The sequence below is a fragment of the Nannobrachium achirus genome (assembly GCF_963921795.1).
Source record: "Nannobrachium achirus genome assembly, chromosome: 10".
NCBI lineage: Eukaryota > Metazoa > Chordata > Actinopteri > Myctophiformes > Myctophidae > Nannobrachium > Nannobrachium achirus.
In genome coordinates, this window is record NC_137819.1 from 38,040,623 (window position 1) to 38,054,187 (window position 13,565).

At 40.7% G+C, this 13,565-nt stretch overlaps 1 protein-coding gene across 1 annotated transcript; it reads right to left on the bottom strand.

Moving 5' to 3' along the window:
* Nucleotides 1-1,198: 1,198 nt before the first annotated feature.
* Nucleotides 1,199-8,761, bottom strand: tapbp.1 (TAP binding protein (tapasin), tandem duplicate 1). The gene is made up of 8 exons (XM_080735100.1): nt 8,589-8,761; nt 6,333-6,512; nt 5,496-5,744; nt 4,686-5,045; nt 3,329-3,652; nt 2,219-2,320; nt 2,083-2,108; nt 1,199-1,969 (listed from the first exon to the last, which is right to left on the bottom strand). Exons 1-8 carry the CDS (start codon nt 8,647-8,649, stop codon nt 1,958-1,960), a joined length of 1,314 nt encoding a protein of 437 aa, XP_080591226.1. The 5' UTR covers nt 8,650-8,761; the 3' UTR covers nt 1,199-1,957.
* Nucleotides 8,762-13,565: the final 4,804 nt, after the last annotated feature.

Genomic DNA, 13,565 nt, shown 5'->3' on the forward strand with positions numbered 1-13,565 from the left:
ATTGTAATTGTTACTACAGCAATGATATGGGTTATGGTGGAACATCTTCCCTCCATTAGCATAAGACATGCACTAACTACGCTTCTGGTGTGAAATTGCTATAACATAATTTAAAGGCCCCCCAAAGGCGTGTTTTATGTAGGAAATGATGTCTGAATTATTTAATTTCATCCATTAACAAGCTAAGCTTGATTGATCATGACTGGAATAATTAAAAGAGACATCTTTAATAATACCAATAACCACTCATTAATTAATAGTGAATACGTCTATCGGTCTATGATTGCATGCCATGAACTAGAATTTATCAAATGGAGTATAATGTGTATTCTGTATGTGGAATGCAGTGTATTCACAGTCATAATCAAGTAGTGGTGACAGGAGCAAGAGTCAGTGTAACAGCCTGTGTAGAGATTGTGACTCTCACTCGCCTATTAGTCATACTAGCCCTTACCCGTTCAAAGATATGAGCTCCAAAATGATGTGCAGTGTGTGGGTTATGGGATGTGCACTGTGCACACAGTATATGAGGGATGGAAAGCAACTTTAACTGGTGCTTGCATGATGTAGGAGCATCAATGTAAGAAACCCGTTTCGTTTAATGGCTACAGAGATACTGTCCCCAATATCAATATCCACATAGATTTCCATAAAAGTCTGGTGGCTAAGACAGACTGCATCACATCTTTTTCTAAATGGTCAAATCCCTTTAATCACTCACCTCAGTAATGGAACTCTCACTCTATCTCTCTTGTTAGCTTGTCGAATGTTGGTAGCTTGAAGATCTGTTCTTTTTGCACATGCATGCATCAAAAGGTCCCTCCCTCTTTTCGTTTTCGACAAATGGAGGAGTTGAGAATATTCCAGGGTAGGCCTACTTTTTGGATGTATAGAACATAGAACGTAATAGTTCATCTTAAGGTGTCTCTCCACCAAACAGACTACTTCAGACGAATACAGACTGGCAGCCGAATGAAGTCAGGACAACTCTGGGGCCAGTCGGTTGGAAGATGTGGGGAAAAGGGTTGCTAAATGCACCTGGACATCAACAGACGGCTACTATGGTGCTAAAAATAGCCCATGGTTTGATGTCTTTTCCAGCAACAAACACACAAACACAGATGCTTAAATCATTTGAGAAGATTAAAGAGAGGGAGATAATTACTTGTACATTTTAAAAGTATTTTTAAACTCTCAAAACATTATACAAAATGACTATCAATCAAATAATACAAAAGTTGTATATTGTTTTTTGGCTGCGTACTAGACAGATAAGTTCTTTGCACACCTGGATAAAAAATCCTGGTCACAGCAGGTGCAGGTCAATTAAATTAAAAGTCTCTGTCAATGAGCTGAAGACTCATAGCTCATAATGTATAAATTAAGTTCCCTTGCAACACAGCCCTTTAATTTAAGTAACATTTGATGTGGTCTTAATAGACTAGTGCAATAGCTGCTTTTAGAGTACAATGTAGGTTAGGTCTATCTATGATTATATTTGCTGCTAATTACACTTTGACACTAAGAAGAGTCTGAAGTGAGGTCTTCTAGTGTTTTGCATATTCCATGACCTACTGTACATATCATGTCAGAAAACCTTTTCATTTATTTCAAACTAGAAAAATGCAAGGTTTTAGCATTTTAACAAAATTTACAAATGCTAAAAATAAAATATTTACAACCAGCCCATACACGTTGTCATTATCATAATTACAATACCAGAAAAGCAAAAATACTTTTTGTGAGTAACCTCCTGCTAGTCACTAAATGTGGCAGAGTTGTGAAATAGTTACAACTCAATAAATATCCTTGGGAAATCACTATCTAGAACACAAGCACTCACTCGCTACAAAACCTCTGTCCATCTTTAGGACTTACAATCTTTTCACAAAGTGTAAAATCAAACACCAGAAAGAAGCAATTGGAGCAATCATGGCTCCTTGTCCTTCCTTCATGTTTACTTCTCTTTCTGTAATTGGGAGACAATGATAGATAGTTACAGAAGAGAAGTAACAGACAAAGTCGAAACATGTACTAAGATTTCTGAAGATAACAATAGCATCATCATTACAGTAGAATTACCTTGTCACGGTTAGCGTCATCTGTGCCTATATTTATCGATAAAAAAGGTTGATATTACTGCCAACAGTGAATAATATTACACTTACTTAATATTACAAATATTTTGATAATGTTGTTTCTTTTTATTATTGTTTACCTGAGCTACTGAAGGTCCAGGAGACAATCTTAATCAGGCCATAGAGCACTAATGCCACACCAACCATTGCCATGGAGTCTTCAATGGAAGGACTGCTGACCCCTGCAAGGTAAAAGGTATAAGCAACATAAAGGACAACAAACAATACAGTAGAACTGTGCTTCAGTAAAACTGCATGACTGTGGTCACTTGGAGTGTAAACGTTAAATGCTAATGAAAGAAATCAACTGTGAATTTGTCATCTTTCCCACATGATTGATATTTGAATGATTAAATAATATCAAATATCTTTCTTGTGGGCATTTTCTCTGTGTTACATTCAGCTGGCATATTTAACCACTTCCAACAGATGGACACAAACCTAATTTGCATTGACTGCAACATATCGAGCATTTACTCGGTGGAAGTTCAACTCACCCGTGCAACTCCTTGCAACATGCAACTACTTGCAACCATTCTCCCCAATGGCAGTTGCAAGGAGTTGCATTGGTGTGAACTAACCTTAAAACTGTTTTGTTGCAAGGAATAGCATCGAGCAAAGTGGATGCTTTAGTTAATGCGAGTCATCAGACTGAATTATTATACTAAACTGGAAGAGTGTTTCCCTTGGAGCTGAGGGCACGTCTGCTCGTTGTTTACACATGGAAGCAGTGAAGACCTAAATGTGTCTACTGAAGATCACAGACAGATCATGTGGGCTGGGAAGCAGGCACACTTAGACATCAAAGGGGGCTTGAGCCCCTGCCTTTTTATCGTGTCTGTAAAAAGTGCCCTCTCCAGACCATGAATGCAGTTTTTTTTACTATGGTGAAAGAAATGCAAATGCACCCTTCCCATGCCATACCCAAAGGTTGTGACTATTTGCATTGCTGTCTGGCTGTAAGCTATTTAGGCCTGAGGACGATTCTAAAAACACCTTCTAAATCCTGACCTAAAAAACATTTTCCTAAAAAGTTTGTAGATTGGCTGTTTTCGCTAGTTTGGATACCGGGCAAACGTGTAGTTTCTCGTTTAGGCCTCGACCTGAACAGTTTGGGAACCACTGCTGTACATAGCGGTACATAGCAGTCTTGAAAGGTAACGACCCCAAAATGGGTTAAAGAGTCTCACCGATGACATTGAGGTCAACAGCAGCTCGCCGTGTGCCTCCGGGATGGGCGGCCACACAGGCGACCTCCCCGCCTGGGCCCAGGCCCAGCTTGGCCGTGTCCAGGTCCAGCCTGGTGTTCTGGCTGTAGGTGCCGTCCCAGCCCTGCCTGTGACCGGTGACGCTGCCTGTTCCCAGGGGCCTGGTCTTCCCGTCAGCCCCCACGTACTCCCAGCTGAGCTCCAGAGACAGGGGAATGAAGCCAGACGCCTCGCACAGCAACGGGACCACCTGGCCGGGAAAGGATAGTGGCAGCGGCGAGGGGTAGATGGAAAGGGATGGAGGTTCTGGAGATAAGATAGTGGAGAGTGGATATAAGTTAAGAAGCAACACATAGAGTATAATAAAGATGTGGCCTCCATGTCCAATCTTTAGCTACAGTATGTTAGGTTATTAATGTGTGCAGTTTTTGCAAATGGAAATAGCATCACACGCACACACACACACACACACACACACACACACACACACACACACACACACACACACACACACACACACACACACACACACACACACACACACTTTAACCACCCTCCATTAAACCCTAAAAAACAGACTTGGACCGCTTTTTTCTGTCTGCATCAAATATCTTCACCAAAAATAGCAGGTCTACAAGCTCACAGCGTGTCACATTGCACAGTGTCGTAAGCTTGTAGATCTTCTATTTTCGGTGAACGTTCCTCACAGAATAGAGATGTTAACAGCATTTCGTGACTTTGTTTCACTTTCAATTTAATGAGCAGGCATTTTGGTGCGATGGTTTTGTTTCATGACATCATGAACTAAACATAGCATGAGCTGTCATTGGTATTTCATTTTAAAGGCAGTCAGCCCTGGAATTAACCTCCTGATGAACCAATGCAACAATAGCTTAAACTAACCATTAACCCATTAAGACCTGAGACAGATTCTACATGTCTTCTAAATCCTAACCATTTTCAGATAATACGTATGTTGCTATATGAGTGGTGCTCAAACCATTTCATGTCAAGGACCACCAAATTGATATGTATTGGTCGTGGACCCCCGTCTGAAAATATTATGCTGCAAGGACCCCCTCAGAAGCAAAGATTTGAGTAAAAAAATGTTTGATTTAAAAAAATACATATACATATTATAGATTTGCACAAATGTTCATGAATTTTCAAATCTACAAGCTCATAGCGCGGCATGAAGTGACACGCTATGATCTTGTATATCTGCTTGTATATCTGGTTTAATAACTTTCCTATCATTCCTGACTCTACTCAAAGATGATCCTAAAGAAAACCTTTTCCAACACATCATGTACCATGTCATCACCCCTGCTGCTCTTACCCACAATCTCTAGATCCACCGACACCTGAGCCAGGAGGTAGGGCAAGAACACAGCGCAGATGTACGTCCCAGCGTGGTGCGCCTTGGCCTCCTTCAGGATCAGCGACGCGTTGCCCTTCTCGTGGAGACCCCCAAAGTCCAGCGTGGCCCCTTCCTCCCCGCCGCTGGCCAAGCGGTCGTTCTTGCCGTCGTAGGCCAGCACCAGGCGGCCGTCGCCGCGGAACTGGTAGCGCCATTCGACAGCGAAACCCAGGCCGGAGAGAGGGGAGGAGGGGTCAGCCCACAGGCTGCAGTCTAACAACACTGGCTCCCCGAGTCTGGCCTGCACTGAGACGCTCTTACTGGACACAGTCAGAATCACTGTGGGAGGAGAGGAAAGATAGAGGGGAAAAACATGTAAATGGCTAAGAGAAGACAAAGAAATGCAATAGTGATTTAAAAATGAATATAAAATTATTGACTGATGCAGCCTATTGTAGATTTCTCTAGTCTTGTTAAATAAATATAGTTCACCCCAAAAGAAAGTTTATCTTCTATCAATTACACCCCATGAAGCCTTCATGGAGATGCTTTAGTTTTTGTCACATTCCTAAAACAAAAATCTGATGACCGGTCATCAAATTATTGGCTTAGGAATTCAACAAAAACTAAGAAATCTCCATGAAGGCTTCATGGGGTGAGTTATTGATAGAAGATACGTTTTTTGTGTGTGAACTACTCCTTTAAACAGCAATATATGAGCATCTATAAACAGCAATAGATGCCCTAAAAGATTGCTCATCCTTGCTCTAGTCCATTCTGACTATTTACCGTTGGGTTCTTTGGTTGCCGTGGGAGCGCGCACAATACTGGACACCACTATCTGTCTGTCGAGGCCCTGCAGAGCAGCAGAGAACCAGTCAGCCTGCAGATAGATGGGACTGAGGGCAGACTCAGTGAGCGAGGCAGCCCAGTGCATGCTGGAGGGCTGAGGCACGAAGGGGTTGATCTCACACTGGGGCTTCTGGACGGAGCCGCTGGGAGCGTGGAGAGAGGGGTGGCAGAGAGTGGCTTCTGGGTCTGAGGACGTAAGAGTCAGCAAAATATTACGATGAAAATTATGACCTTTTCTTTAAAACAAATTATTAATATATATTATATTATATTATTATAACAATTACACATGTGAATGTATTTTACATCCTCGACATTGGAATTTGACATACCAAAACGTGCAAAGAATGTTTCCATCACTGACTCTGGGTGAGTCTTTGGAAGTCTTTCACATGTTTTAATACTTTTTAATTATTTAACACAAATCTCCTCTTCTGGGAGTCTTCAGGTTTGAGAACCACTGCTCTAAAGCACTTCTGGACTCAAAATAAGTCTTCTGACGCTCTCAGTCTTTACTAAAGCAAACTTTCCCCAATTACCACTTGTATAACTTCAAGTGCACATCACTGGGTAGGATAAGCAGCCAACACATTAGAAAGCGAGTGTGGAATGAGACAAATGTCGAGTTTGAATCCTTGTTCCAGCTGGGGAAGTCTGGATGGGCAAAGTCAAGTAGTTTCCCTCCACTAGACTAAAGACTCGAGACGACGTGTCAGTGCTCATGAGTAAACAACCACAAAGGAAACCTCTCAAATCACAGGAATAAGAGCTAACCATTGATATAGTAGATCATCTCAGGGCTGATATCTGAAGACTGCTGGTGTGATGGTGTGTCTGTCGGCTGGTGGTGTGCATCTGTACTGATGTGCAGCAGGGAGCTCTCCTGGCTCATTCTTCCACCAGTACCTTCCTTCACATACCAACACTCCAGCACTGGACATCTGCAGGCACAACCTATAGGAGAGGAGAGGAGAGGAGAGGAGAGGAGAGGAGAGGAGAGGAGAGGAGAGGAGAGGAGAGGAGAATCAAGGAGATAGCGTGTGTGATTATTGCTTGCCTCTCTGCTTTTCTCTCTTGGGTTATTAGCTGTGGGTGGTTATGGCCTGCACACATCACACAACAAGTTTTATTTGAAAACATGAAAACATCATTGCATTACAGTAACTAGAAATACTGTTCCTACGAAACAGTCTGGGCTTGAATGGAACACCATGTATGGCTATAAAGATCTACCCAACGGGCACTCCAACATGGAACACCATATATGGGCATAAAGATAAAGATCTGCCCAAATGGGCACTCCAACATTACTTCTGAGACTCCTGATACTGAGGGATTGAATGGGTCTCTCTTCCTCTCTCTCCAGACTCATTTCCCATTGGAAAAGCATTGGGTGCTTAAAGTTAAATACTACAAAAAAACTACAAAAGATGTCATGTGGGTGTTGTTGTAATTTATATCAGATCGCACTTGTTGTTGGTGATGTCACCAAGAACGCTGCTCCCTCATTGGCTAAAGGCCCTGCCTTTGTACTGTCGGACAGTTTTGAGGAGAATAACCTTACTATATAACAATTATGATGTTTCTTACAATTCAAGGGATCGCTCTATAAAAAAAAGTTTCTATTACCTGGTTAAAGCTTGTAGGCTACTCTTGACACATGGTCGCTGTCCCACCGGCTGGTGGTGCTGAAGTATTTTCTAACCTTTTCAGGCCGCGACCCCCAAAATAATCATACTTTAACTGGGGACCCCTCACCCTGACAACTTTTGTCAGTGACAAGCACTTAAGAGTCGAGGCATTACATTTTGTATAACACGTTACGCGAGGCGTTGTGAGCATGTAGATTGTCTATTTTCACAATTTCTGCCTCTAATATTTGACTATTTGGTCAATGTTTCATTTGCCATTTTAGGTATTAAAAACTCCTCAAATTGTCGTTTTATATACCCTCTATGAACTTAAACGTTATGTTGGTTTGTTTACTGTTGAGAGAGAAAACAATGTTGCACATTGAGTTAATCATGTGGGGACCCACCAAAATAATTTGGGGACCCCCCATGGGTCCCGACCCACAGGTTGAAGCACTGTTCTAATGGATTCATGTAGTAGTAGCCTAGGCCCTAGGCTATCAGTGGAGTGATGTCACATTGTGTCATGGTTTGTAGTCCATTCTATCCCCATGGGAAATAGGTTTGCTTTTAAGTTTTTTGTGTCCTTCAGAACAAGTCTCAGGGCTTGCTTGGCTCAATAATAGTGTCAACTAACATGTGCAGTTGCTTGTTATGATAGCATCAGCTATTTTACAATCATGATTTTCAAATGTATTTTTTAGAAGGGCAAGACTGTTTTCTATTTACTGTATGTGCCTTTTATATATACTCTATGGTATGTGCACACCCACGCGCGCGCGCGCACACACACACACACACACACACACACACACACACACACACACACACACACAGCAGTGCACTTTCTACACCGGATATGCAAACGACTAGCAGCCCATGCACTTTCGGAATTAAAGTTGTAATAGTTTAGTATCAAACACACATAGGTTATGATATGTAGGGTGATGTATTGTAGATTCAATTCAGCGGTAACTTAAGATCATTCTGTTATTATTAGGGAGAGGAGGGGGCATATGGCTCTGCGCTCCCTATGCGACTGTACATAAACACATCAGTAGCCAGCTGAAGACTAAAGATATTAGGCTATTACACAATTTATTATTGTGTGACAAATCGTATTTCATCATAAAAGGGTGGACGCTACAACTACAAAGACGTCTAGGTTAAAATAATATAGATCAATTTGTATTAAAACATATAGTGACTTTCAGTTACTTTTCGGCGAAACAAAACGCTAGATCAGGGACTCCAAGAACACAAGTCTCCAATATATATCCACTAATCCACTTATTACAACTCGATTCTACCAATTACCATTCAGACCCCACCACATTATGCAGCAGTAGAACAATGTAACACTAACATGACAACTTTAGCATGAAATCAACAACCATACCGTGGACGAAGAAGCAGAACAATGCAACCAAGGCCAGCTTGTAAAGCGTAAAGATGTTCATAGCTGCACTAGACAGGCTCTCTCTTCAGTTCTGTCAGATACAGAAGACCTGGCGAACAGGGGAACAATAACTGATGTGATCGTCGGAGATCCACTGCTATTCACCCACTTCATTTTACTTTCACTTTGCTTCTCCTCATGGTGGGTGCATGGTTAAGGATTTGTTCTCTTCTACCAGCAGATGGCGTGCTAACATAGACAGCAGTCTGTCACATTTCCCCCCTTCTCAAAACACCAACACAATATGTATCTATTTAATTAACAAGAAGAAGTGTGTGTGTGTGTGTGTGTGTGTGTGTGTGTGTGTGTGTGTGTGTGTGTGTGTGTGTGTGTGTGTGTGTGTGTGTGTGTGTGTGTGTGTGTGTGTGTGTGTGTGTGTGTGTGTGATAGAGAGAGAGAGAGAGAGAGAGAGAGAGAGAGAGAGAGAGAGAGAGAGAGAGACACACACACACACACACACACACACACACACACACACACACACACACACAGACAGACAGACAGACAGACAGACAGACAGACAGACATACTTCTTTTTAACTCATCTCCAGTATTTCTTGTATTTTTCAGTTTGAATTCCAGAAATGCTCAATGTTTTCCAATCACTACTATAAGACAGCTTTGTGACAGAGTCAAAACAAAATGAACAAGCTATTCTTCCTGGTGTGCCACACACACACACACACACACACACACACACACACACACACACACACACACACACACACACACACACACACACACACACACACACACACTGGCAGCTCTACCACTATTATGCCTGATCAGTATCACCATGTGATTTCCCAGAAAGTCTCCAGATGAACATACATGGTCTGACCACCAGTGGCGCTGTAAGCTGCTAAATCCCTCAATAGGCCAACTGTAGCCTACTCAGCAAGCCAGGCCTCAATAGAATAGAATGACAACCTGTTTGCAGCAATTCATTTTATCACTTATTAACCCTATGTGGTTAGCACCACGATATCATATTGTACATACAGTATATGATAACATATAAGGAATATGGAGTTGTATGCTCAGTATAATGATAATGTTTATGTAATAACTAACTGATCGATGTAGGTGCATACAGTAGGCTATATACAGCATGTATGTTTGAATTGATTTATAGCCTATATGGGTAGGCCTATATAGAATCTAGGTTTGTGTGTACTCGGGTGTATATGGATGAAGTTATGAATGTAAATAGCATATTGAATATTTTTTGAATGTTTGTTTAATACAAGCAAAGTAAATCATGAATGTAAATATGGAATATAAGTTAATTCAATATGAACTTTTTACGGTATTTGAACTGAAACTGTTAGTCGATAGGCTATGTAGAAAGGATACTAGGCATATAAGCTCTAACAAACCTTCAGCCTTTGCCTTTTTCGATTAACCACAAAGATTTGTTGGATTACAGGGTGAAATGTTTAGTGATAATGTTGATGAGGATCCAAACAGGGCCGTGCTTAGCGATTTGGAGGCCCCAGGCAAACCCCAGTTTGAGGCCCCTGGGTCGGGAGCCATATGCGGGTCGCGGACCAATTTCTAGGGGTCGCGAATAAATACTCCCTTATGTTTTGTTTCCTATATTTTAGCTTTTAATTATTTGAAAATATATATATATATATATTTTTTTAATAACACAAGTTTAATAGCCTATAAACTCTAGCACTTTTTCAAAAGAATTCCAGAGAAAATAATAAGAGGAGGAGGGAGAAAACAGGGGTTGGGTGTTTTACTCAGGGACACTGCAACACATTGCTAACCTGGCCTGGAATCGTACCTGTGACAACCAGGGATCTGGTTCCCTTGGCAGGCTCACTAACCACTCAGCTATGGATGGCCACAATGTTTGACATATAGAAGATAAAGAATGAGCTTCAACTTCTCTCACCAGAAGCAACTTACACAGGACAGGTAAAGTAATAAGAATAAGAATACTGAGTTAAACATTACATTACATGACCATGTTAACAGCCTTTTGTTAAAGGCCCTTTTACTATTTATATATGAGGGTATTGAGAGCTTGAGTTTGAGAGCTGGTGGGGCACCAAATGAATTTGGGGGCCCTCAAAACGTTAAATATAAATATATACAGTATAAATCTTGTTTATATTTTTAAGGAGACTAAAGTAACTTGTGACATTAAAGCTCTTTTCAGATAATCAGACTTCTTTCAGGTGGTAATTAGCTGCATGTCTGTGGCAGAAATGTCATCTAAGGATGGTTGCTTCATGTTAAATAACACACTTCAGCTCAAGTTTCATACACTATTAAACCTATGAATTGAATCAGTGTTATTACTTATAGTGTTTTAAAAAAACGTAATTATAATAAGAATAAGAATAACTTTTAAGTGCATGTTTTGCAGTGGTTTTCAAAGACAAAGTTTGTCTCACAGGACAGTCAGTGGGTTAAGGCTATACATATCCATTCGAAGTTAAACACATACATTACATGACTATGTTAAGGGCCTTTTTACTGTTTATTTATATTTGACGATAACTCATGGAGCCCCCTGGGTGTTTCTGTTTGAGAGATTGAGAGGCCCCAAATGGATATATTTGGGCCCCTCAAAATGTTAAATATAAATAAACAGTATACAAACTATGCATGCCATCTTTAAGAAGCCCCAGTAAACCCTGTGAAAGTATTTCAAGTTAAACATCACATTTCATGTTAAGGCCCTTTTTACCCTTCTTTTATATTGATCTCATCCCGGGCCCCACTTCAAACTATCTGGGGCCCCCAAAATGAAATGGAATTGATACACATATATTATGTATATATAAATATGGGGGCCCTCAAAACTTTTTTTAAATATAAATATATACACACACTTTAGAAATAATGTATCCATTCCCTGCATCGATCCTTCTTAAAGTTAAAGTAATGTATGTGACATCACAGAACAGACACAAAAGAACCGCTTGGGTAATCAGGACCATTGTTCTCTGGTCACACCTTTGAGAGCCACACTCTTTTCAGATTCTAATGAGCTAATGTTAACCCTCACCCTCACTTCAACTGTTCTCTGTCTCACAGTTGAGAGCTCAACTGGGGCCCCCTGATGGCCATGTTGGTTAAAAAATAAAATAATAATAATAATCTCATGAGGCCCCCAGGCTGTGAGGGGGCCCCAGGCGGCTGCCTATTTTGCCTGTATGGTAAGCACGGCCCTGGATCCAAATAAACTAAACTAAACTGGTTTAGCGGAGTCCCTCAGTGCTCTATGCTAGTGTCTTTTCAGTTTTCTGTTATTATGGGGAAATTTTCACTGAAAATAGCAGATCGACAAGCTCACAACACGTCGCAGTATGACACGTTCAAATGCTCTGATGTTTCAACTTAGGTAATAGTATATCCATCAGATATTGTACTGTAAGGCTTTATGAACAAGTTCAGGAATTAAGGAGCCTTCAGGAATTCAAGGTTGTGCTGGGCCTGTTAGATTAGCAGGATATGAGGAAATGTATTCAAAATATTATTTTATATCATGAATAATAAACTCTTCACATGTTGAATTCATTTAAGTTCAGTTGCTGGACTGACATGGAGTCTGTAATGTGTCGAGATGTGTGTGTTGACTCCAAAATACTTTCACAAACACTTGAAAGATGTGTGCCTGCCAATTCAACACAACAGAAGAAGACACAAAATGGCTGCATGCAAATACAGAAAATAGGTGTGGCACAAACTTTGCAAGTGCACACGTGTTTACGTGTGTGTGTGTGTGTGTGTGTGTGTGTGTGTGTGTGTGTGTGTGTGTGTGTGTGTGTGTGTGTGTGTGTGTGTGTGTGTGTGTGTGTGTGTGTGTGTGTGCATGAGAGAGAGAGAAAGAGAGAGCGAGAGAGTGAGTATATGAGTGGATGTGTGCTCAACTGCTCATGCTTTTGTTCATACACTTTTACATTATTCCAATTTCCAAACCCTGTGATGATAATTTAAATTATTATCAGACAGACAGGGGTACCCGGCTAAATTTGTTAACATAGTGTCACAATCATTTTAACCACTTTAACAATATTTGATATACTTTGGCTATTAAAAAATAGCAGATATACAGCAACTCTTTGAATGTAAACTGTTTATTTTCAAAGTGAACATTTTCAACTCAAATCCTTGTTTCTATTCTGGAGGTCCCTGGCACAACATAATTTTGAAATGGAGTTCCGCAGCCAAATAGGATAGATATAATTTGGGGGGTCTTGACATGAACATTTTTGAGAACCACTTGCCTATACATTCAAGCCCTATCAAGCACATAAACTAGCTCAGAGCCCTATAGGACAGTTCCCAAACATTTCAGGTCGAGAAATCGAAGAATGAAAAAATTGCAGAAAACTGCAGATCTAAGATACAAGCTATATTGTAGATCAGCTATTTTCATTCGATGAATTGAATACACATGATGACCTCCAGGGAAATAAGCCCTAGCTGGGCCTTTTTAGGTTATCCTTTTCAACCTTTTGTATCTGTACCATACCACGTTGTACCTTTTTTCACAAACTGTTAATAAAGTATTCAATCGATCGATCAATCAATCCTCAATCAATCAAACAATCAATCAATCAATATGTTCATGTCAGGGGCACACATCTGCCACATGGGGCCTGAGTAGTCCAGTATTGGGGGTGTTATTTGCACTACCTGCTAATCTAGTGATGATGAAAGAGAAAGTTATCAACCATTATAACAAGGGGCCAGGTTTCTGTCCCCTATAATAGGCTACATCAGGGGCAGACAACATTATGCACGGGTGCCAACATTGGCACACGGGAAGGTGATCACTGGCACACTGGCATAAGTGTGACAGCTCTAGAGTCTTTTTTCTTTTAAAATTGAATATTCAATAATAGGTTTAGTCAGTTAAATTAAATCCCCTATGTCATTTACAAATGACAT

What these genes read in the sequence shown, in the direction of transcription:
- tapbp.1 (XM_080735100.1), bottom strand. Translation starts at nt 8,649, where the DNA reads ATGAACATCTTTACGCTTTACAAGCTGGCCTTGGTTGCATTGTTCTGC. An exon ending in GATGATCTACTATATCAATG is followed by an intron (nt 5,745 to 6,332) that starts GTTAGCTCTTAT and finishes TTACGTCCTCAG; the next exon opens with ACCCAGAAGCCACTCTCTGC. An exon ending in CTGGACCTTCAGTAGCTCAG is followed by an intron (nt 2,109 to 2,218) that starts GTAAACAATAAT and finishes CGATAAATATAG; the next exon opens with GCACAGATGACGCTAACCGT.